The sequence below is a fragment of the Manacus candei genome, unplaced genomic scaffold (assembly GCF_025592945.1).
Source record: "Manacus candei isolate 608988 ecotype Guabito, Panama unplaced genomic scaffold, ASM2559294v1 h1tg000018l, whole genome shotgun sequence".
Taxonomy (NCBI): domain Eukaryota; kingdom Metazoa; phylum Chordata; class Aves; order Passeriformes; family Pipridae; genus Manacus; species Manacus candei.
In genome coordinates, this window is record NW_026138066.1 from 12,150,516 (window position 1) to 12,175,979 (window position 25,464).

General features: G+C 41.7%; 1 protein-coding gene across 12 annotated transcripts in view; it reads right to left on the minus strand.

The window, feature by feature from the left end:
* Positions 1–2,263: 2,263 nt before the first annotated feature.
* Positions 2,264–25,464, minus strand: part of TBXAS1 (thromboxane A synthase 1) — a 264,346-nt gene continuing 241,145 nt past the window's right edge. For 8 of the 12 annotated variants that reach the window (XM_051784696.1, XM_051784695.1, XM_051784698.1 and 5 more), the window contains 4 exons: positions 10,394–10,482; positions 8,110–8,247; positions 5,132–5,294; positions 2,264–4,504 (listed from right to left, as the gene is read on the minus strand). In XM_051784696.1, coding sequence (XP_051640656.1) covers positions 4,430–4,504; positions 5,132–5,294; positions 8,110–8,247; positions 10,394–10,482 — 465 coding nt within the window. In that variant the 3' untranslated portion in view covers positions 2,264–4,429. The remainder of the gene's footprint in view (positions 4,505–5,131; positions 5,295–8,109; positions 8,248–10,393; positions 10,483–25,464) is intronic. The other 4 variants (XM_051784702.1, XM_051784704.1, XM_051784703.1 and 1 more) reach the window with 1 other exon arrangement.

Here is a 25,464-nt window from a genome sequence, read left to right on the forward strand (position 1 = left end):
AAGATGTTTAACAAAAGGAAATGAGAAGGTGCTCATTTCCTAAAAGTATCACACACAGAGAGAAAATTCTGCAGTTTATCTGGCAGTTTAATGCCAGATAAGAACAGATAGTTCAAATTTGCAATCAGTGAAACATAATGATTTCTAACATGCAACTCTGCTTTTCTAGGAATACTATTTATAAAGTACAAAACTGTAAAGCTTTTTTCCTATCAGCAGCCTTATTAAAAATACCATTTTATACTGACAGCTTTCTGTAATCATTACAAAGATCAGAAGATGTTTTTAATAGAAGCTTTCCTTTACCAAGCAGCTTTTGCTTTGTATCAGCTGTCAGAGAATGACTAAAACCCTTTTGTAACACAGACGTGCCCAATTTTAAACAAACCCACAGCTCAGCAATGCAAGACAACACACTTAGTGTTTCTGAGGAAAGGAATTAGTTTAAATTGGTTTCTTTGTTCCTCCCTAAACCTAACTGCTCTTGACTGAATTTTGGGGTTTTTTTGGCAGGTTTTGGGTTCTTTTTTTGGTTGTTTTTGGTTGTGTTTTTTGGATTTTTGTTAATTAATTCTAAAGCCAACTCTGCTCAGGATCAATTTGGGACCATGTTATATGAGTGCACAAACACACTGGTTATCGTGATATTACTAGTTTCTGTTTTGGAGAACTGCTGGCAGTTTAGTGTCTTGTTTTTCTGCAAATGTGTGCTTCCAGAGGGCTCGCTGATCCCTCAAGACAGCCTGCTCTTTAGGTATGTCACTGAGCTCACACAACTACGGTGAGGTCCAGTGTCATTAAACATCTTGGTACGTGTCTGTGCAGTGTCTGGTGACTGTACCACCAACTGTTATTTAAAAGGAACAAATGGCTTGGGGCTCTTCCTATATTACTGGAAAGTTGGCAGCTCTGTCTTTTCTAGCTGTCTCTCTCAGTCTGCATGCAGAACAAGGGTTGATGCACTTCCAGAAATCTGACTTCAGATGCAAAAATAATTCCTCTATTCCCTACTACTACAAACTGACAGGTGAAAACAGATAACACTTCCTAACCAGAAAACTTTGCAGAACAGTTGAAAAAATGTTATCACAGACTCAAGGCAGTTTACTTGCACACATACTGTCCATTTTCAACTTGAACGCAGCTGGGAAATACTCTTGGTTCATTTTCCAAGCCTGATGAGAAGGGAGTGTTGCCCTCTGTCAATGACCAGGGTGGAGGGCATGGAGCTCCACTTGGGGATGGATGGATGAGGAGCTGACCCAGAGCTTATATGTAAGGACTAAAGGGAGGGACGAGGGGCCCAGGAAAGCTCGTTAATATTCGAGGATCACCTCCTCCAAGATCAGGAGTGATGCATCACAACAAAGAAGTCAGGCAACAATATCAGGAGACCTGCATGGATGAATGAGGAGTTCCTCAACAAACTGAAACACAAAAAGGAAGCAAGAACAGGTAGCCTGGGATGAATACAGAGAAACTCTAAAGCAAGCCCTGATAGAAATAAATCTGGCCAGAGACATTAAGGGCTACAAAAAAAAAAGCTTCCATAGGTATCTCTGTGATGAAAGGAAGACCAGGGAAAATGTAGGCCCTCTGGATGGAAACAGGAGATATGTTTACCCAGGACATGGAGAAGCTGAGGTACTCAATGACTTTTTTTGCCCTGATCTTCACTGGTAAGTGCTCCAGTTGCAGAGGCAGGGACTGGGAAGGAGAGTCTATGTAAAATCATATCTTAAAAAGGGACAAGCTTGGTTAAGGATGGAGTATTTTGTCAAAAATGAAGCACACATCAACCCTCTAATTCATGTAAGGAAAACAAACAAGCCTTTGGCAGCTGACTTCAGATGGAATAAGCTTTCTGCTCATTCAAGTAGGTGAGATGTTTTTAGCAAGGTCCCTCCAGCTTTTTGCCAACTGTATGTATAAGGTATACAGTAAATCAGCCTCCAGCACACTATTTTCAAGGAGGGAAAATTATGGATAATGTGTAGAAACTAAGGTATATACAGTGTGTTGCTTTTTAAATAAATAAAAATCACTCCATCGGCAATTCATATAAGCAGTGTGTCTGTAACAGGGCACTACTGTTTAGCATGCCAGAGATGCTCCATAGAAACAGAAACTATTCCAAGACTACCAGGTCAGCACTTCATCACTAGTACCTATACAGTTCTGGTTGAAAAAAAAAAAACAAACAAAAAAACAAAACACAAAAAACATGAAAGAGAAAGACACAATCTTTGAGAAACAAGATACAGTAATTTGATCAGTGTTCAGGCAGCATGTGGGAAGAAGGCAGCAAAAGATAGGGACCTAGCCAGGGATCAGTGCACAGATGGCTCCTTCCAGAAATCCTTGCAATGAAGATGAGCAGTCAGTCTCTTCCTCCTGCTGCTGTGACACTTCTCTGTGCATACCACAGAGAGAGATGCTGTACCTAAGGAAACCCCAAGCAGAGTACGTCAAGCAGGCAGAAGGTCAAGACTTGCAAAGAACCAAAGCTGCCTCCTTATTTTTATAGTGCCATAAGAGTTTTTGTTATATACAAAAATTTTAAAGAAAAAATAAAGGACGGAATTAAAAAAAAAAAAAAAAGGAGACTGCACCAACTTCTTCTCATGGTTTTGTTATGGTTTAACCCCCGCCAGCAACTAAGCCCCACAGAGCCACTGGTTCACTTCCCCCCAGTGGGCTGAGGGAGAGAATCAGAAGAGTAATAGTGAGAAAACTCATGGGTTGAGATAAAGACAGTTTAATAGGTAAAGCAAAAGCCACACACAAAACAAGGAATTCATTTACTTCTTCCCATGGGCAGGCAGGTGTTCCACCATCCCCAGGACAGCAGGGCTCTGGCATGTATGACAGTGATTTGGGAAGACAAAGACCATCCCTCCGAACATCCTCCCCTTCCCTCTTCTTCCTCCAGATTTATATGCTGAGCATGATGCCATACAGTATGGAATGTCCCTGTGGTCAGTGGGGGTCAGCTGTCCCAGCTGTGTCCCCTCCCAATTGCTTGTCCACCCCCAAGCCTCCTTGCTGATGGAGTGGTGTGAGAAGAAGAAAAGCCCTCGACTCTGTTCAAGCAGTGCTAATAATAAAAGACAAATCCAAAACAGAGCCCCATGCTGCTATGAAGAAAATTATCTGAGACAAAACCAGCTCAATTGTACAGACAACCAGACTGTGGCACCCACTGAAGGAAAGGTGTGGGGTTTTTTCTTGTCAGTTGATCCCTGCTGTGTGTTGCTCCACTAGCTGTGTGGTGGTTGAAGGGCTTTGTAGAGAAGTAGGAAAGGGCAGGGAGAAAATCTGACGACTGGAAGTGTACAGCCATTTTGGCTGTGAAGGTGCATGTGCACAGTCATAAAGCTTGAATGGATCCATGGTGCTGCTGCAGCTGGAAATCAGACAAGTTCCTTCCTGAGGCGAGTGAGGCACTTGGGACATGAGCTGCTCCAGGGTCACATAAGGTGACAAGAGAGCTGCTGGGACTGATGATCCTGGATCCCACTCCTTTAACATTGGCTCTTAATTTCCTTGAGTCAAGGAGCTAGACAAGAATAGTGCCAACTTCAGCGCTTGGAAAGGAAAAGCCTCATCACGAAGCAGATGTTGTAACAACACCTTCTGATTAACCTTCAATTTCCTTCAGTCTTCCTGCTTGCTTTAAATTTGCATCTTCTTTTTCTCCAGTTTTCCAACAGCAGTTCAGTAGCCAGTGAAATGGCAGTCACCTCATTTCCTTGGTCTTAGCTACTGGAACTTAACTGGTAAGCAGGAAACTCCTCATTGCATCAATGCAACGTGCCAAGTGCAAATTGTTAATTTAAGTGTATATAAAATCACTTCAAAGCATGAGGGAGGTGCAACTCTTTCCATTTTACAGACACAGGAAGAGATTAAGCATTGTGCAGGAGCCTCAGCTTTGATTGTTAGCAGAGTTGATGACAAAATCCAATGCACTGCATCCCAGGTTTTCTGTTGTAATTGTGGTGCCTTTTGGGCTTTCTCTAGAGTAGAAACTTTGAAGTGCATGAGAAGGATGTGCCATATAATGAATTGTAATTAAAATCTATTTTAAATTGCTTGTACTCTTAACACCTGCTCCATTTGTTGAAATTGAGCAGGAGGAAAGCATTCTCAAAGATGAGTGAAAGGAAGTGAAAAGCAAGTGAAAGTGGGATGCTACTTTTCAGATGCTATTCACAGTAATTTGAAAACTGCCAAAAAAGACTGCGGAGCCCATTTTAAAAGGTGACTGGAGGCTCTCCCACAGGAGGGCACTGAGGAAGCACCTACTGACCATCAGTGGGACTTGGGCTCCTAGCTGTCTTTGGGGTTTTGAAAAATAATTATATTTTGTTAGTGAGTCACTAACAAAGGGTCTCATCCCAGTAGGCTTCAGGATGTACATTTTCTTTTAGCGAGATTCTAGCATAATGTAGACTCCATTTTTTGGTCCAAGTGTGGCTTTTGATTTGAGCTGCAAAGGAATCTGAAAGAAAAAAGAGCATCTTATGTACAGTTGTATGTGTTTGTTTCTGTGTGTATAACACCCCCATAAACAGACAGACACTTTTGCTGGGAGACCAGTTCATACCAGGATTACTGCAGAAGCTGTAAAGTACTTGTTCTGCAGTCAGCTGCGCTAACATAATATTAAATAGAATTTACAGCCAGAGGCTGAGGCATTGGTTGCCCAGGTATACTGTAGATCTGAACAGGAAGAAATTAACTCTGTAAACTCCAGAGCTGCTGAGTAAATGCCAGGTGCAATGTACATAGCAATAGGCATATACTAAAGTGCTGAGATCCTATGAAGCATGTACACCCATTCTCACCCTCTATAAATCAAGATATTTTGACTGTGGTGTTGTTATACCGCTCTCCACTAAGGTAGGGCTGTGTAACCATTTCTTTTGTTGGAAAAATCACATATCTTGAATCATATTTTGATTAAAACATGCAGTCCAGGCCTCTTGTCCCTCCTTATTATGAAAGTGTCTCTAGCAGTTTTCTCAAATGAAGTCACAAAGGCAAATCAGTTGCCCTCTGTCTAAGATATACTGTCAACTCTCTCAAGTTGACAAGTGTGATCTTTAGCCTCCCTGCATGTACAAACCTCAGTCTCTGGGCAGGTCTTGAATCGAAACTTCTGCAAAATCCTCAGCAGAGTCATTTTTGTCTCTAACAAACCCATTTTCATGCCAATGCAGCCACGAGGTCCTGCCCCAAAGGGCAGATATGCAAAGGGATGTCGTTTCTTCTTGGCCTCCTCTGTAAACCTAAAGAGTGCAGAGATGGAAACCAGTTCAAGGAATGCTTTTTGCTCCTGATTCCATTATTTTCATTTAAATCTCAAAATATGGTTATTTCAATTGGTCTTAATAGACAGGTCAGGGGAACTATTGACAGATTATGTCCTGACATCTTAAGTAAACAGATAATTGACTTACAGCCATCAGCCTTTGTCAGCTGGTGATTTCAGGAGAGGACATGCAGACATGAGTATTATTTCCAATCTATCTTTCACGACTTGCCTTCATTTGAGGACCATGCCCAGAAGAATGATAACTTCAGGTGCTAGGGTGATTAGGGACATGTCCCTCACACCTTTACACATGTGAGGGAGAAATTACAGCTAAGAGGAAACTAACAGGCTGCAACCTGAACTGAATAGAATTAGCAACAGCATTCCTTGCTGTGCCCTGAAGATGAAGGTCAACAGGAATTGCTCTTTGAAGCTTGTAAGGGGAGATGAAATCTCATGGCATTGGACAGGCCATGGAAGATGGTTATTACAAATTCAGTACAGCCCTTCTCTCTGCTCTTGGCCTAAAGAGACCAGGTTCACAATTGGGAAACATTAAAATTGCACACGGTTCTGTTCTTTGAGCCATCTCAGTACCTCAGTCCAGCTGGAAAGACTGATTAATGTGTTAATCTGTATGCAGATCTGCATCAATTAGTTAGCTTTAAAATACTTGATCAGCCCATTAGAAATGAGCCTTTTTTTTTTTTTTTCCACGAGGGAAACAAAATTCCTATTTGAACAGCAGTTCAAAGGGAAAAAAAAAAAGTAAAATCTGTTTGCCAACATCTGCAAAGATGAATGCCTATTGGATAAAATATATACAGACAGGAATACAGTGTCTGAGTCAGTACGAGTTATTAGGGCCAATGCATAATCAACATGGTCAGGCTAATCCTGGGCTTTTTTGAGTCACTACTCAGAGTGGTGCCTCGAAAGAAGCAAACCTTTACAGTGATGGCACTACCCTGGAAATCTACATAATCCTCCCATGTCCTAAGGTATTTGGAACTTTTCTTCTACTATGAAAGTACTTTTCCAGTTCTGTGTATGGATACAGGTTCTGCCTTCATGTATGGGGTCATCCCTGAGAATCTCTCATCTCTTTGGATATAGTTTGAAAGAACTTCAGACTGCTAAGGCCCAGAGAACTCATGCAGGGTAGAAAGAGATGAGATGTAATACAGGCTATTTTGAGCTTTGGAAAAAAATAATATTATGTATTTCCACTAATCCCATCTCCACGCTTAGATATCCTAAATAAGATCGAGTTACTACTCCAAAAAGTACTATAGAAGCCTGTAATTTGAGACTGAAGGACTTATATACTGTTGCACATCCCATCCAAATAGGTTAATGCAATTCTTGCCTTGCTCACCCCCATATATCATTCTGGTAAATTTAAAGTCTCCCCTGTATTATTCCAAAGGCCAATTTCAAAAATAAATATTAGGGGTAAAAAGGGCTCTAGACAAATTATTTTATTTTTTGTTAAGCTCTTATTTTGTAATTCTTACGAACATTACCAAATGATACAATCCAAGGAGAATGTTAGTAATTATACATCATTCCTCAGGAAGTTTCAAACGGGAATTAATCTCAGATTCATTACAAACAGCACTGTGTGAGTCAAGGGGACTGCAGCCCCCACTGTCCATTTTACTCCTTAATGTGCTTTCATGCTATCACTGAAGTGGTGAATAAACAATTAAGAAAACATTTGTAGATAAGCATTACTAAAAAAACCCACCCTAGACTTCCAGTTACTGCTAAGATTCCTCTCCAGCAAAATTTCTGGGCTTCTCTAACCCTGAAAATGCTCTTCTTCATGGCCAAAAGAGCCCGACAGAGCATATGCCTAGATTTGTTCCAGAAGGAGCATTAGGCAAACCCACCTACACCATACATGTGTTGTCTTACTGGCAAAGGTGGTTCTGGGCTGCCTGCCTCACACCCAGTTGTTTGTGGAGCAGTCACTTTCTTTACTTAGTAAACTTTTTGGTGTAGTGGTAGCTTAAAATGTATCTGCCCACAAAACAGCTTAAAAACATATCTGTCCACAAAACTGAACTGTGCTTCTACACAGCACCACATCAGCTGAAACTCTCCCTGTAAGCTCAACTCAGCATCTGTAAGATAGGGCATGGTACAAAACCACAACTTGCCACTGTCCCCCCACCAGCTGAAGAGAATAAATGCTCCATGTGAAAGTATGTATGTCTTGCCAAGAAAGAACCAAGGATCCTAACTAACAGATGGAGAGCAAATTCCCTGTGGTAGATGGGGTAGGTTCCCCACTCACAGAGGACCCACACCATTACAAGATTTCAGGTGAAAAGGGTGTTCTAAACCAGCCAGGAACTGGATGAGTTTCCCAGGTACATCCATGTCAGTGAATATATACTATCTCGCTTCAGAATTTCTGCATCCAGAAGAGACATTATTCACAGTATCTGATTTGGAAATGGGTCTGAAAACCCATCTCACGTTTCAACCTTGACCAAATCTCACACCCTCTGTGGGATGCGCCACTATCATCGTTTGTCTAATTTGGTAGAAATAACATAATTTTATGGTCTAAATTAAACTAAATTCCACTCTTGGTGGAAATACTGCTTTGGATGAATTGTGGGTGACTGTGACTGTGAAAGAGCAGCAGGATCTGGTGTCTCCACTGGACAGGCTGGAGTTCTGTACACACCCTAATGCATAAACCAGCATTTAACATTGATCTAAACAGGTCCAAATAAGAACTTCAATCTAAGAATGAAAAGCATTATTCCACATACCTCTCAGGAATGAATTTCTCAGGCTCTGGCCAGAACTCAGGGTTATGGTGGAGGTGTCCAACTGCAGTTTCAATGACAGCCCCAGCTGGAATATGCTGCCCCAGCACTACACAGTCTTTAGCTGCTTCCCGAGTGAATCTGCAATGTCATGTATCCTATATGATTAATAAAGGTTAAAAACACAGCAGGAGAGATCTATAAAAGTAAATCTCTTCAGCTGACCCTACAATTTCCAGAGTAACACTTTCTCAGTAGATAAATACGACAACTGTTGCTGATGCTAGTGTCTTCTCAGGTGTCTTCTCCATCTAGAAGCCCATAGCTCCAGCCCAGACAGCTAATCTTTGCCCTTTTCAAAGGGAAGAATTTGTGACTATGTACCATTTTCCAAGGCAATAACTGTTAAACTGCAACTTTACTGTGAATGTTGGATTTAGACTAATTTTTTATGAAAATTGCTGATGAGATGTATCTATCATCTCTAATTAAACAAGTACAAAGAATATGCTGGTTTGTTTTCAGGAAAAAAAAAAAGGATACCAAATATAGTTTTGAGTTGGTTTATTTGAGAAGCTCCCCCACGTTGGTACCTGAAACTTAGCAAGAGATGTAATATTAGGGCTAGGTGTTCTGCTGCAGCTGCCACTACAAAAATACAACTAATTCATAAGCTTTGGAAAACCTCAGTTCACATACATGCATCAAAGACAGCCATGATGCTAGCAAAAAAACTCTGCAGTTTCCTCCCACCCCCTGGTGACAGGTGACAGAGTAGGACTGTCCAGAGAAACCTCATTGTGACAAGAAGACTGAAAAAAGCCACCTGCCAAAGCCAAGCTTGGGTCTGTAAACCTTACAAAAAATTGTGTGTGGGTGTGCATGTGTGGTGGTAGGTTCTGATCTAGAACATCTGGTGCTTCGGTGGTCACTAAAGATCCCAAATCAGCCCAGAGCCAGGTGGGTGCCCTGCCGTCTCAGTCTGGGAGCTATTCCCTGGCACCAACTGCGAGCACAGGGGCAAGACAATGTGCAGGAGCTCCCTTTCCTGCTTCCCACACTCTGCTTAAAAAGTTGAATAAAGATTTCAGTTTCAGGGCTGTCAGCCTGGTATCATTACAGAAACACATTCCTTCCTTGCTGTCACCCATCTCTCTTTCTCAGACAAATAAATAACAAAGGCTCCAAACCTGCAACAAAACACTGGTATGCTAAAAAAATGCATTGACAAGCTATTATTTTCATTCTTACATGAATTTGGTGATAGTGGAAACATGAGTTCTGTGGAAGAAAGTTCTCTGGATAGTAAGTTCATTAAAAAAAAGAAAACCAACTCATTTTATAAGAAACTTGGCTGCTACTGATTTTTTCCCTAACTCAGCATTACCATTGTCATAGGCAATTAACATCTTTCAGAGGCACTGGGCTGTCCTATCCATTCCACATCCGTCAGAGTAAAAGCCAAGTCAATAAACACCACTGAAAATGCCAACCAAAATTTCAGAATAACTTTGCTCCATTCTCATTCTTTTTCCCATCTGACAAACATTAATTGTTTCCCAGTGATACAGACAAAACTCAAAGACCCCTGTTGCTTTAATCACTTATGTGTTTCCAGCTTCGCAAGAAGCAGTGCAACGGGCTGATGACTTTGAAAAGTTCCATTCCTTAACATTTGTATTTATGTTTGTGATAAGTCAGAACTTCATCAAACAATCTTCTAACTTCTTTTTCCCTTGTTTTCAGTTCATCAACATAGTAGAATTAGTCTTGTGTGAATCAGGACAAAACTTTCAAAAGTTAATGGATATTGCCATTAGTTTAGCTATGTTAGTACAATGCAGTACTAAGTGAAAATGTGCTGAAGTTAAATACACATGTAAAATACAGTTTTCTGGATGTGCAACCCTCCACAGATCAGGGCCTTAATGACCAATAAGCTAGGGCAGGTCTTCGGTCTGTATCTCTGAAGCTTGATGCACACAGAAGAAGCAGCATCTGGCTTTCTAAGGCCAGGTCTGCTTCAAAATGGCTCCATCCTCTAACCTTGGGGGATGTGGAGAATGGTGAGGAAGCAACCTTGGCCAACCCACTGTAAAAAAGCGCTTTAGAAATACCAGAATTAGCCAGCTTTCCTTCAATAGGCCACATTATATCTTTCAAATGCACAAAGCAGTATTGATGTTAGCACAGAGACTAAGAGACCATAGGTCTTCCAACAACAGATTTTCACTTTATAGAGCTAAGGAGCTATCCTGTGGAATCAGAAGGAAAAAACTCCAGATACCTGAATGCAGGTGGGTACATGCGCAATGTCTCTGCAATCACCATGTCCAGATAAGGGAGTTCTTGTACATTTTGGTAATCAGGGACCATCTGAAAGGGCAGAAAGAAAGGAACAATTATATTTTCTCATATTTAAGAGCTAAACTCATCTCAGAGCTTTAAATCATCTGTTTAAATCATCTGTTTAAATCAGCTTTTAAATCATCTGTTTTTTACTGGGCATCTTTCCTGTAGAAGGACTCGATGTCTCATCTAAAACAGTAAATGATAAAATTATACAAAAATGTGGGCAGTAATTAAATGTGTGTATAACATTCCTTTCATCATCAAAATGCTTTGGTCCACAGCCCAGATGAAGATATAATAATAAATCAACTTGCTAGGAAGTATTAAAAACAGGGTATTACACAGAGCATTAATAGCTACAACAGAGCTATATCTTTATACATGCACCAAAATCTGCACAGGACCCTTGTTTCTTCCCAAAGACAAGAGCACAGCTCACACTTTGTTCACAGCAAGTCCTGCAGTTACTCTTGTTGATGTTGGAACAAACCCTTTGCCCCTTCCCAGTTATAGAAATAAAGCAAAGACCTAGTGCTGTGATGCCTGTAGAGGGGTGGAAGTGGCACTGGAAGAAATGGGCACCCCGATGAGGAGCAGCAGACAGTGGCAAATTGCTCTGCCAAGAAGGGGGGTGCTGAGGTACAGCTCAAATCCCACCTGGCAGGACTGCAGTAGTGCCTGGGTAGAGAAGTCTGTTTCCTCCTGCGGCCACCCCTTGTTTAATGCTTAATTCTGCATAGTGGTCAATGCCTGAACCTACATTTTCATAAGTGTACAAAGCCACCCAGCCCTTGACAATGAGTGGTAGGCACTAAAACCTGAATAGGGCTGTAGCTCAGAAGACTTTTCACTCTGGAAGCAAAGAGACAATGAGAGACACCAAACCACGGGTGACCACCAGCAGCAGTGACAGAACTCAGCACATGGATAAACAGGGAATTTCTTCCAATGTAACCTTCCTTGGAAAGAGGATATTTTCCCTGTCTTATTCAGTGCTCTCAGCAGAGGGCAGCCAAAGAACATCGAATAACCTCATCAGGAAAGTGGAGTTTTGTTTTAAATTAGAGCATCTCCTAAAGACTGACACAGAGTAAATTGGAGAAAAGCACAGACGTCAGACTAGACTAAACCTTTTATGAAGATTTGGGGCCCCTGCCGTTCACAAAGGGGACTGGATTCCATCCTTCCTTTATTTACTACAGCACTTTTCATGTATAATGCATATTTTATTGAATTTTCATGCAAAAACATATGGTACATACTGAAAATACTAAGCAGAGAACAACTCCAGATGGTATGCAGAAAAGGCGTACAATAGAACAAGGATACCTTGCTGGATTAGGGTATCCCACTTATTCAGCACTAAGCCACCATGCACCATTTCACATTAGCTGATCTTTTCTAGGAAGGAAATAGATACATCCTATTATCCCCATTTTTTGGCTCAGGAAAGAAAAGCAACACCAGAGAAAGTAATTTGCACAGGCTGAACAGAATCAGCATGTTTGCTCCTCTCTTAGAGAAAAAGATACAACTCAGCTTGTCCATAGATGAAGTATTTTGTCAGTATATGTCAAATATTATCAATACAGGAAGTATGGACTGCCCTGACAGCCTTTTTTATATTGCAGTGGTGCCTGCTAACTCAAACCTTTGGCTTAGGTCAATGGTTATCAGACAAAGGACTAGGAGACTAAAAGCCAAAAATGGCCACAATGTCATGAGAACCATGGCTGAAGGCTGTGTGAGGAACTGTGCTCCAATAATGTCGATGGCTAAAACCAAAGACAGGAGGATGATTTTTATCATCCTTATTTTGCAGAAAGAGGGCTGAGGGCTGTGTAACTTTGGAGGGGGGAGTTGGTGGGAGAATCAGTAGCAGAGGCTGGAAATGCAGGTTCAAATTTCAAGCCTTCATGGCAAAACCACCCTTCTCCATGCCCACATCTCCTTGACACAAATGCATGCTGTGGTGAGTATTCTTTTATTTTTTCTGCTAATTTTACAACTGTCTTTCAGAACCTTCCTCTGTTCTTTTTATACTGCTCTCCTGCATCTCTTTGAATCCTGGCTAAGCATCTGAGTCCTGTCTCTGCAATCCATCCTGATTTCATGGCCAGGCTGGCTGAGGGAAGAGTTCAGGCTCAGAGAAAATGAGTGGTGGAGCCAAGAGCACACCAAGATGTGTTCGATTCTCTGAACCATGCTCTTTCCACTGGGCCTTTCTGTCTCTCTCATAATCCCTCTACTTACTTCTGGAGTCAATAATTAAGATAATTATATGGTAACCTGATATAATAAGTAGCCACTAAATCAAACCATACATCAGCAAATAATATAACACTAAATTACTGGAGCTTTGACTTGCTCTTTCAAATAGCTTCTATACCTTCAGGGGATTAGCAGTTCAGAAAACAAAACAAAGGTGTAAAAACAGCTGATTTTCCTTAAAAGAAAATTCCTTTTGCTTACATAAAGGGGGGTCAGTCAAATGGCAGCAGAGTGAACTCTGCTATCGTGAGCACAAAAGACACATCAGTCATTTCCTACATCTGATGCAACTTAATTACTGGCACTTCCATGCTTTTAGCATCAAAGTAGCTGGACCTAATTTAGTAGTTGTTTGCAAGGTCTGACCTACAGCTGCGTAAAGTACACATCAGCCAAGCATCTCTATTTAGGAAGGACAGTTTGTTGCTTTTTTTTCCCTTTCAAAGAAAATATTTTCCATTTGTTTTTCCACTCCCTCTCTTAAAAATATGCCTTTAGCCAAGCACATTTCAAAGGAACGTAAATATGCTTTTCTCCCTAAATGTCCCTATTTATATCTATCAACTGCTGGCAGGTTTGCTGGGGTGAGGGTTGGTGTTGTGCAAACATGCCACTTTAACCCCCTGCAAAAAAAAAAAACAACAACAAAACCAACAACAAAAAGTATAAATTGCCTTGTACTGAAGATGAGGTATTTTTTCACTAAGAAAGATTCTTGTCTTTAACAGGTAGAGATGGGGTGAAGGAAAGACGTTGCATATAGTAAACCATCCTATATTTTAATTTTGCAGTCACTGCTTTGCACATCAGCTTTTCTTATGCTTTGCATAGCCTTGTAGCGTCTTTTCCTGTTGATGTGGAAGTGAATGGCCATGTAACATCTTGAGGTGTTTCTCTGCACACATTTCCCCAGTTTGATTTCCAGAGGTGTGATGGTACACCCTTACTAATCCCAGACCGTCTAATCACCGTTGAGGGCCAGAAAGCATCTAGTTTGGCTGCAAACTCTCCTTTATGACTGACAGAATATCACAGGCCTTTATTCCTTAGAAAAAGATGGAAAATTAATTCTTCATCCCACAGAGTACCCTGAGGTGAAATACCAGCAGTGATTATAAAATTGCCTACATGCTACAATGATGACACGTGTTTTAATCCCCATATAAATTCCAAGAGAGATAACTACCTTCAGATCCACCTCTGCTTTTCAGTATCGGTTTTAGCATTTTCTAGGCAGGCAAACCTATTTTTTGCCACCACCCTCAGTTAACTTTTAATTCTTCAATGAACAGCAAGGAAATACAAGTGCTGACAGGAGCGGTCTGGCCAATCACTCTGCTGCAGTTTGAGATGTTACTGTTACCAGTTGCTCGTTCTTCTTTGCTGGCTGTGGTTAGCATCACCACAGCCAAGTCAGCAGAAGGGAACATATGCCTGCACCTCAGTTGCTTCCATACAACGTCCAGAATGAACCAATCTTCAGTGACAGTTGAAGATGAGATACTAACTTTTCCCCAAAGTAGCTGATGAGTGAGGCACAGATCATCCTCCTTTACTGCCTCCGTTTTGGGAATGGCAATTCAAAGTACACATCAGTGAATAAGAGATTTCCACTTATCCTATTGGTCACGGTCTAGTAATGCTCAGCATCCAGAAATGAAAAAAAAAAAAAAAAAACAGAGAAAATTTTGTGTAGCTGACAGTGTGACGTGCACCTGAAATCAATTTGGAAGCAGCAAAGTCTGCGAGACCACATTCCTCATAACAAGTGCTGCTGAGTCATGGCCTGATACTGAACCAGCTGAGGTTTCTGAGAAATTGCAATTCAGATCTGATGCCTCATGTGGCTGTGACAAAGTCCATGTCAGAGAGATGACGTGCAGAGGCAGACCATGAGTTATCTGTGTAGGCATAGTTACATAGTCCACATGGGCTCTCCCCCAAAAAGTAGACTTTGGATAGCAATAGGATAGGAGTCAAAAACAAGCCAGCATCACCCCTGATTTCTCTCACCCACCCCCCTTTCAAACTGCCAAAAGAGATATTCAGACAACAGCCATTCACAAACAGGTCAATAATGTTTCTTGATCAAATGGATCAAAAGCTGCCGATAGATCAAGGAATCTGCCTGCAGTTTTGACCTCTATGGTCACCTCTAGGAGCTGCTCATCCCCTAACAGATCTAGAGCTTGTGTGCCTCACTCAGCTTCTGAGAGGGGAAGAAATGCAAGACCGGGAAGTACAATGTCAAACTAGGGTTGCCCCATGACAACCTTCCAACAACCATATCAAGAAAGGAAAAGTTAGAGCCAGGACAGCACTCAAAATGTAGATCAATAAAAAAAGGGTTGGGATGGTTTAACAGAAACCTATCTTTTACTTGCTTAAAGAAAGCTTGTCTCATGTTTTACCACTTCTATGACACCATGCTGGAATACCTGTAAAGCACCAAACTAAAACCCCCCTACAGTCTCAGGCAGCAATATAGGGATAAAGTTGATGAAGTAAAATTTTTTAGCTTTATCCTCAGAACTTGAACCAAACACCTAAAAATGCTTAAGACAGTCCTCATGCAATATTTACTGCAAATTCTTTCTTACTGTAAATCCTTTCTTTCTGTTGTCTGTGGTTCAGCCTGCACCTGCCAAGTGAGATGTCCCTTTGAGGCATGGCACCAGGCAGAACCAGCCCATGCTGTTGGGGAAACATGACCCTGAAGCTCCTGAATCCCACTCATTCTGAGAGGCAGCTCATGGCAGAAGTTGTTGCCTTAGGACAGAAAAGAGCCTGCCTAAAATCACCAAGTGCCTGTTAGCCACTTCTAGTGACAGAGGCCTACAGAATCTTTCAGTAAAATATTAAATTCTTGACTATAGAATCAAGGACAAGGTTCAGGAATGGAAAATAGGACAACAAGCCTGATTTCCAGATTAAGATGTGGCAGTAAGAGGCTTTCTAAACTGCCTACCACTTCTGAAATTCTTAGAGCACACCTTGGTAGCACTGAAGCCTCTATCAGCAGCTCTGTGCCTTCTCAGATACTCTCAGGAATGAACATTAAACCCAGTCTTCAGCTCCATCCCCTCATGCCTCTTTTCCCAGAAGCAAGGAAAGGCTATCCAAAACACATATTCCTAAGCTTTTTTTTTATTCCTTTATTCCATGTGGGTTACCTACCACTTTTCTCATCTGCTTGGATTGTCATTCAAATGGAAGTTTGTCAGACTCTCACCCCCACCCTCAGTGGATGCTCACTGGGTTTGGGAAAGTTACTTTGCTCATTAAGGCACTTCCCAAGATGTGACAACACGAAGTGCTTCAGACATGTCAAACAAATTCTTCCCAGCTCCTCCTAAAGACTGTGAGTGCCAAATAAATTTAGTATTACAGATCTCTGTTCAAGTCACCTACCAGTCACCATCACCTCTAATTCCACCTCTCTCTGGGTTTACTACCATGCAAGTCCACTCAGCATAGACAGAAGAAGGTGCTGATTTGAAGGCCACGTTCAGAGCTGGTGGGAAAGGCCGGTGCACCAGTTTCACACTGATAACCACATTACACGCAGACCTTGCAGCCAAACTCCCTCCCTTGCTTTGGTGCAAATCCACAGAGCTCCCTGGGGCTGTATCAGTGTAAGGGAGAGGAAAATGCGGTTCTAAGTATGCACCAAATAGTGCTGGGGAAAGAGCCAGAAGGTATAAGGTTACACCAATGTCAACTTACTTTAATGCTACTTTGCTTTTTGAATCAAAGACTTTAGCTCCTGACAGAAGACAGACCTGCATTACCTCCAGTGGCTTTCACAGTGCTAAAACGAAGTCTTTGTAGCATCACTGTTCACAAGGAAACTTCTGTGAGATAAAAATACTTCCTGAAACTGAACAGTGTCCCGAAACCAAACAGATAAACATAAAAGCTGCAACCAAAACAGTCAGAAATTCTCTTCCACCTACATTACTACTGACACATGGCAATCAGCAAGAACAGAATGAGTGCCATCAGGTAGAAGATCCAGGAAAAAAAAAGAAAGTCAGGAAAAGAGAAGAAAACCGCTAAGGGAATCCTTTATGAGGCAAGTTAAAAATGAAAAGAAACAAAAAAAAAACTTGTTTCAATTTTGGTTTTGTAAATTCGTCAACTTTACCTAATCCCAGATTCCCATGCCAAGAGAACTGTGTGCCCTCAAATGAAAATCAATTAAATAACTGTGAGACTGGGTGCCTGGAGTACTCTGCTGTCATGAAGGAAGGGCCAGGTCCCCAGTGTGCTGATATTGCCAAGCCAGGCAGCTTTTCATACACAAGTGCCCTCACTACACTAGTTTTTATTTTTTTACTTAGTTGGGTGGGGAAGAATAGCTCCCCTCTAGAAGTGGCTCCCTACCTGTATGCGATGTTTGCCTAGCTCCAACTATTTGTGGATGGGGTATAATCCCTGGCCATGCATTGTAGCAAGCTAAGCTCATCAGAGGTACAGACATTGCCTCTTTCTTGCCTCCTTAAAAAACACTCAGCCCCCAGGAAATCGGCCCCGGTTCTCTCTGCAGCCCACCGAGGCTCAAAGTCTCTCTTTCTACACTTGTCTGACACAAAATTTCTACTTGGGTGGCAGAAATGCTGAATGGTGAAGGATCCCAGTGGGAGGGAGGCAAGGAGGAAATTAAACAGGAGAAAGGACTGCCAGAGGCCCAAAAGGCTGAGAAAGAGAATTATAAAACTGGGGTAGGTCTGTCCGAAGGGCATGTCACCAGTCCAAAGCACATTAACCACTGAAGTTCGTGCAAGACTTAATCCTTCCTGCCATGGAAGTGTCCCTTGATGGTTGCTGCAGATCTACAGGAATAAAGAGGAGGGATTTTTTTTTTTCCCTCTCAGCAGACATTCATGGTATCACATAAGAGCCAGATGATTTAATTTAATCATTCCTGCTCCAGCTGGTATTTTCTGTATGGAGGTGACAGTGCTTTAAATTAGGGCCTTGCATATAAAAGGCCCGTGTGTTTAGTTTAATCAAATGTTCATTTCCTCACGTTATGTTTATATTAAAGGGCATCAGCATGAATTTTCATTCTGCAAATAGAGGCTATCTTACGGGCTATGAAGTGAGGTCATCTTTGGTCGTTCTTCAACTCTATATCAGCCTTACAGACTGAGAGGTGACTCAGCTCCAGGCACGCAACTTGGGGAAATATGTCCTAGAGAGCACAGTCCAACCTATGAGGAGATCAGGAGATTTTACACAAAATAAATTACTTCTGTAATTCACCCTTCTTGAGCCACTGGCTGCTTAAGTCATTGGCTTCAGCAATTGCTGGATGAGACCTTTTCTGAATTAGTAAACAGGCAAACATTCATAGCAAAGAAACTGCAAGATTCTCTCATCACTCAGCGTAATTATTATTTGCTCCGACAAGGGCAGGTCAGTTTTAATACCATACAACATTTATGTTGTGCCTGATGCCTTGAAAACATTTTATGTACATTAGGTGCAGTAGGACAACAATAAGACTTTGCCTTTCTGTGGTTGTTTTTCCCCTGAGGCTCACGAAGCGTTTAGCAAACATTAATTAGTTGGTCATCTTCCAAATGCACGTATGAGGTGCTCTTGGTAAATACTCCCTCCCTCTGCACAAGGGGCCAGCAGAGGTGCTGAAAACTGAGACCATCAATTTACAACCTTAAGAGTTGAGCACTCACCATCTGAAGCCTTCATAAGTAGCCTGATTTTTTTTTCAGCCTCAGTGTGACTCCTGTTCATAAATAGGCAAATACTGCTCTGAATGCATAGACTTAAAGTGACCAAAAAAGAAATAAATCCATTGCACGGCATTTAAATATGTCTTAAACAAAAAAGAGCTTTGTTTGGTTTCAGCTGTCAAAACTGTAACTCACGGTCCAGCCTGTCCTTGAGAAACTGATGTTACTAACAGTACAGAATGCAAAATGTTTCTGGTGTCAAAGCTTGCTGTAGACTTCTGCATCTCCTACAGGTAATACAAGTAAAATCTACAGGTAAAAGCCATGTCCAGTCATAGCTCCAAATTTTAGCATATGTCCTTTCTACAAAGCACAAAGGAAAAGTTTGTTCCTGTTGAAACTTCTCAAGTTTAACTGAAAAGATGAAAAATGGAAAAAGAAAGGGAAAAAAAATATTTTCTAACCAAAGCTATTCAATGCCTTTTCCTCTTTTGCTCCCTCTGGAAAGTGCTGACTGCCTTGGATACAACAAAGCAATTTGCAACTGGTATGTGAAAAAAATTGATAGTACTTGAAACAGTTTTTGTGTTTTCTTCCTCCAGTGCATGAAGAAGACCTTTTTTAAAAAAAACAAATCTATAGGTCAGTTGAAAACCCACTACCACAAGCTCAGTGGGGAGCTGGCTGTGAGCAGGGGTGTCTGCTACCATGACACTAACCTATGAAAAACCTCTCTAGATATTCAGATAAAGCTGTCTGCAACAAATCCTGACAGATGCCTATTCAAGGATTTCTTTCCTTTTATTCCCTTACTCTATCTCTCTCCATCTGGGAACACAGAAATTTTCCTAAGCCTGTTCACGCTTAGATTTAGTGAAGCCATCATGGTGTCATGTTCTGGTGCTGTTTTGTGTCTTTGCTCTCCTCTATCCTTTGTAGAGCAGCACGGCACGACTGTCCATCTGTTTATGATTTACTTCTCACAATGACTTGGTCCTGATTACACAGATAGTCACAGTAGGTTATTCAAGGTCCAACTGGACCTCTATAATGACACTCAAACTGTACCCAAGTTGTGGGAATGTTTCCAGTGGAAAAACTCCACCGGGGCCTCCCCAAGGAGAGCCTTCCTGTCCTTAATCCCAAGAAGTACAAACAAAACTTTAAATTTTTATCTGGAATTCTTTTGCAATTATCAGTGTCCAAGTGATCCACAAAAACTGAGGAGAAGACAAGAAAAGAAACCGAGACCGGGGTCTTTCTGATGTTTAAAGATGCATATTGGAGAAGAGATTATAAAGAATAGTATTCGATTCAGGAGACCACATCTTTCATGGTCTCCTTTAGCACAGACCTGAATCACAGAGTCAGACAAACTGCACCCATTTGCACCAGCTGAGAACAGAGCCTGGGGAGTGCAGCTGTTTGGGGGGGCACCGGGTACTGCCATGAGCAGGAAGCTTTTCCACGTGTACTGACTCACTGGCCCTTACGAGCACATGGGAGTGAAGGGGAACAAAAGCACAACTCAAAAAGCTGCAGGATGAAGTCACAGGGTCAGCAGTGAGAAAATAGAGAATTCATTTGTAGTCTGAACAAGGTCATTTCCAGCATGTTTTAGGATGATATAAGACTTTACAGGGAAGGCAAATGGAAAGTATTGCTCATTTCTTCTGCTTTATGAGTAAGCTGCTTTGGCCTTTATTTATTTATTACCTCACAGTCCCACAACGTCCTGGTGTGAAGACCAATTTGCTGTTCTTTCTTGCTGGTTTCTCAAAAATACTTTCGCTTCTTAAACCTGATCCTTTCCTGTCTCAGGGCCTGGCTACCTCACTCATTTACCTCTGTATTTCCAAGGATACTCTTATTTTTACAATTTTCAACACCTCGCCTTTGTGCTGCCTTTTCACTTATGGCCACACTACTTTAATGTTCAGTATTTTATTCTTTATTTGTCTTTTTCAAAGCTCTATCCTGCATCAAGTCTCAAAAGTTCTGAAGTGCAGGGGAACCTGGCCAACACAGTGGCACCCACCTGGGTATGAGCCAGCCCTGACAGGGAGGCCACTGGATCCAGATGCCATTGAGACACAAAGGTGGCACCCACAAATTGACACGTCATAGAATCATTCAACACAAAAAAGCACTTTTAAGCCAGAAAAGTGCATAAACCATAGTGTTCTGCAGTGGGTTCACTAGCAGCTTTGCCCATATAAAATAACTAATAAAGGATGGTATCCTTTGCCCTTTTAGCACGAGTTGTGGCACAAAGACCTATAGATATCTTAGATGGGCTAATCTGTGGGGAGGGATTTTCTAAGTACCAAGATGAAGCACAGCTGTAGGCTTTTTCTGTAAAGGGCCTGTCACACACATGAGAGCAGCTAGCATATTACCAACCCTGATCACTCAAACATTATGAGTGAGGCCCCAACATACTTAGAAATTGGCTGGAAAACACATGAGATTTATGACAAATAACAGTATTTTGAACTCATATGCCTTCTGGCTTCTGAACTGGGATTCATGTTCTCAGTCTTACCTTTTCAACTAGAAACCTTTTTTACTTTACTTTTTTTATTGGTTGTCTATTGTTTTAATAATGAAATATGAGATTTGGGTTATACACCTGACTTCAGTGTTGACTGATTTGAGAGAATACAAAACAAACACCAGAGACTTGCAGCGTGATGGCAGGATGCCGGTAATATTCCATTTACAGAGCACCATGGGCCATCCCTGCCTGCCCTTTGGCCATCTGCTGCTAGTGCAGGTCTAAAATCACATAGACTTTTTTAAAAAAAAGAAAAAAAGTGTACAAGACCAGGAACTTCATGTGAATAAACATCAGAAAAGTGTGAGCTGCCCCTCAGAGTGCCCACAGTATTGTAGCACACATTTGGGGGGGTGGGAGGTGCTGCAGGGTGTTACTACGAGGGGGGGACCTCAGGGATTATCCAACCTCCTCTTGAAAATGCCAAACTTGGTACCTTGGCAAAGTTTGACACAGAACGAAATTGAAACATGCAGGCAAAGTAATTGAGGGGGGGAGAGGGAACTGTGCTGAGTCTATATATAGCATTCTGTTTCTACTGAGTTCTAGGGGGAGGTGGGGAAGGGAGGAAGTGAGGGGGAGAGAGGGAAAAGAAAGATAAATTTTGGTCGTTGCTGTTAAATGGAGACCCACTTATCTATGGCTGAAGCCTAAACATCTGTGTGATTCTAAATGAAGAAATTTAATTTAAAAGTAAAAAAATTAAAACCAGGAAGAAAAAAATCAGGGAAAAAACAGGACTTCTTGCTTCTCACACCTACCCTGATGTATAAATAGAGACTATCTGACTGATGAAGGGTGCTTATTATTTCTTTTACTTCTATGTGTATAAAGAAATCTACAATACTTTTTAGCAAAAAGGCAGGATAATTAAAAAGCCAATGGTATGTTTCTGCTATTTCAACTTTGCTGCTCTGGTTTAAATGACACCTTGCAATATCTCGATAGCCCCCATCATAGCCTCAGTCATATATTACTTAGATCGCACTAAAGAAAAAAAAAGCAGGGGGGAGGTTGGCTCAATTATGAAAGAAAAGATTTTTGAAAGCAGGTTATTTGGGATCATATTCTCATATTCTGTCTGCATTACACCTCTTGTAAGAAATGTGCTGGTAAAAAGTGCAAGGGGATGTGATCCCCTTTTGCACCTCTTGCATACTTAGACCTGCCTTCTGCCAGTGTAACTTGGAGCAACCTCGCGGCTTTCCTTGCCTTAAGTCTCAGGGTATTTGTGATCCAGCTCAAAAGAGCCAGAGCATCTTGCACTTCTGTCCATATCCACTGCTTTTGCTAGCACATTCATTTCCTATTTCACATGACAGCACACTAAGAGAGATTGGTATTAGTACTTTTGTCCTCTCTTCATGTGCACACACACATGTACATGTGCATTCTCTGTAACACATCCATCTATTTGAAGTGGAATAAAAATGACTAAAAAATATATATAATCTTTAAATCTCAGAAGATTCAAAGTGTCAGTGCTACAAAGTCAGAAAATTCATTCCAAGTCCTATTTATCTAGGTCAGGATGTGGGAAGACGTTTTTTTTGTGTTCTGCATATGCACGTCACCGCTTTTGCTCCCTGGTACTGCACAGGCTGGGAGCTGAAGAGCCAAAGATGACAGCTTGTTCCTTGCTTCCAGTGAACTTGATAGAAAAAATCCCTTTTGTGTTCCTTATAATGGAGTCTTTCCTCATTTTTACCATAAGAGATGCTTTGACCAGTATATTACAAACACCATGCTGACAGTGCCTATATGTAGCTCTGCCTCAGTGCCACATCACCATTGGCTCTTCTTTAAAGCAGAAGAGAAAAGCACCCTGCAAAGCAAGGAACAAGTTAACAAAAGGCTTCATTTATCTCCAGCTGATACCAACATGACAGCAAGAAATGCGGGGTCAGATTCCAGGCACATTATTGCGAGGGCAGGAGGAGTGCGGGGAGTAGCTGCTGCGTGGCACAACCATGGGGCTTGTTATCAGAAGGTCAAGTCCTGACGCAGCCTTCCAAGCAAATTTGGGAAAGTCTCTTCCTCTCCTTCAGCACTCTTAATAAGACCGATAAACCTTAATCGTGAGATTGTGTGGATACTGCTGGCATGCTCAGTGGACGGCTGCAAATGATGCTCCTGTTTAAAGCCTGATCATTACGTGGCACTAACAGCAAATCCCCTGCTTTTTTTAAGAAAAGATTTTATGTCATGAGTAAGGTCAAGTCTTGGCAGCTAATACTGATATTATACAAAATAAAGGTAAGTCTTGAATGGAAAACAAAATTGTGGACAGACTACCAGAACAGAAATTTTACACATTCCTTCTGCATAAATAAAGAAGTGAACCTAACCTGTGATTAAAGCTTGCTTTACGATGTGTAATTGCTGGGGGAAAAAAGTTGTAATAAGTGTTATACACTTACCCACACATCAGCCAAGGAACTCAGCGTTTGCCTACCTTAGCATAGAAAAAATAGCTGTAATTTGAAGTTTAAGGGACCTGCCTTCAAAGTTAATCTATCTATGCTGTCCTTGGGTTCCAAACAGAGGTTGAGATCCATGGGAATTCTCCCTCTTCCGTGCACCTCTGACCTCTCAAATTATGAAGTGGGAACCATGCTGGGAAACTACTGCTGCTATTAGACCTCTGCAAGAGGAGCTGCACCAAAAGTGGTCCCTGAGCAGACACCACGATGGATTCCTGCAGCCAGTGTCAGGAATTAGAAGCCAGGCTCATGCTGCTCTCAGGTCCCATGCTCCCCAAAATCCAGAGGGTGGGCTGTTGAGACAAGGCAATGCCATTCCACTACACGCGGTGCTACCCGCACATCTCTGCTCCATCCTGGACGGTTCTTCCCTATTTGACTATTTTTTCCATCATGCATTTCTTACTTCACTGAGGGGAGTTACTAATCAGGTGATCCAGGAGTGGTGGGGTTTCCTGTGAACCCAAGATTACTCCAGTGAGGGACAGAGCCAGTGCTTTGCTTGGTGTTGGTGCACTCCTTCCTCACTAAAGCTGAAAGATGGCTCGTGTTCAGAGAGTGCTGCGCACGATCAGGCTCCAGACAGGATGCAGCAGGCTCAGCTTGGTGGGAAATGAAAGGAATATAGACTCTTTTGTCAGCTTGACTTGGTCTTAATAATGTTTAAATATCCGAAGGTCATTAAATTAGAGTTCAGAAACTTGGCACAAAGGCCTTTCTCTAAGATTATCTAGGTTTACTGAAGTAAGACAACAAAACAGAATAAACTGAACTGAGTAAAACCAACAACTGCTGCTGAGATGTTATTTTTCTCATTAAGCCTATATGCTGAGCCTATAGAGAAGGCAGCATTTCCTGTCTCTCTTGCTGACAGTTCAGTATTAGGGCACAAAGGCAGGTCACTGTCCTTGGCGATGCGGTAAACAAAGATAAGAGCTCAAAGTAACAGAATATTTTTTTAACCCTGATAATTCACTCAGTATAAATTCCATTGTGGAGAGATTTATTGTTTACTCAGAACTCCTCAGAAGAGCTCCTTGAGAATGCGCTGGACACAAAACACACATTTCAGCTGAAAGCATTGGCTAGGCCTCCTCAGGGCATCTGCTACTTGTCCCTGGATTCATGTGTATGAAACGTAAGCAAACCTGCCAGAAAAAAGCAGTCTCAAATATTTGCCCAGATCTGCTTGTTATCTCGGGGTGGGAACTTAAACAGATGTCTTCAATGGGCAGCCATGCTCATGAAAATGCTTTGTCAAAACAAAAAACACCATTGCTTTCCTTCTCTGCTTGCAAAATGTCTGCAGCAGAGCAGCACAAGAGTGAAAACCATTGGTGCATTATTTAATACTTAGTAGAAGAAGGATCAGACTTCCCTCTGCTTGCCCCAAATAAAACTCCCCATTTTCCTCCCCTCACAGTACATTTCCCCAAATGCAGACAATACCACACCACTACAGAGGGAAGCATAAGAGAACGTCACCATTGCCAACAGCAGAGACTACCTTATCTTTTCCATGTAATGGCTCAGAAGCTTAAAGCAAAGCAAAAGTTTAAGCATTTGCTGATTAGTCATGTAGGGCATCAGATGAGAATTTGGGAGCTGTGGGTGCTGCCACAGATGAGGCCACTTAATCCTGCTGTGGCTCCGCTTTCCACTTGGGAAGCAGAAATAAAACCTCTCCAGTGGATTGCCTGGGACCTCTGAAAGGTGCATTTGGTAGTCTTCCCCCAGATAACTTCAAACCCAATCATATCAGATTTAGGCAAACTGCTATCCAGAAAAGCATAGAGTCAGGACTGGAAGAACAACAAGGAATTTCTCATGGTTAGTGCCATACGTTTTACCTTCCCTACCTTTTCATAGGGTCTCTGGATCTCAACAGAAACAAGAAGGTTTGTTGCAATGTTGGTTTTCAACATGTGTTTACTGGGGTCATCCTAGGATTGGCAGAGATGGATTACCTATAGCCTTGGGCTGTGCTATAAAATGG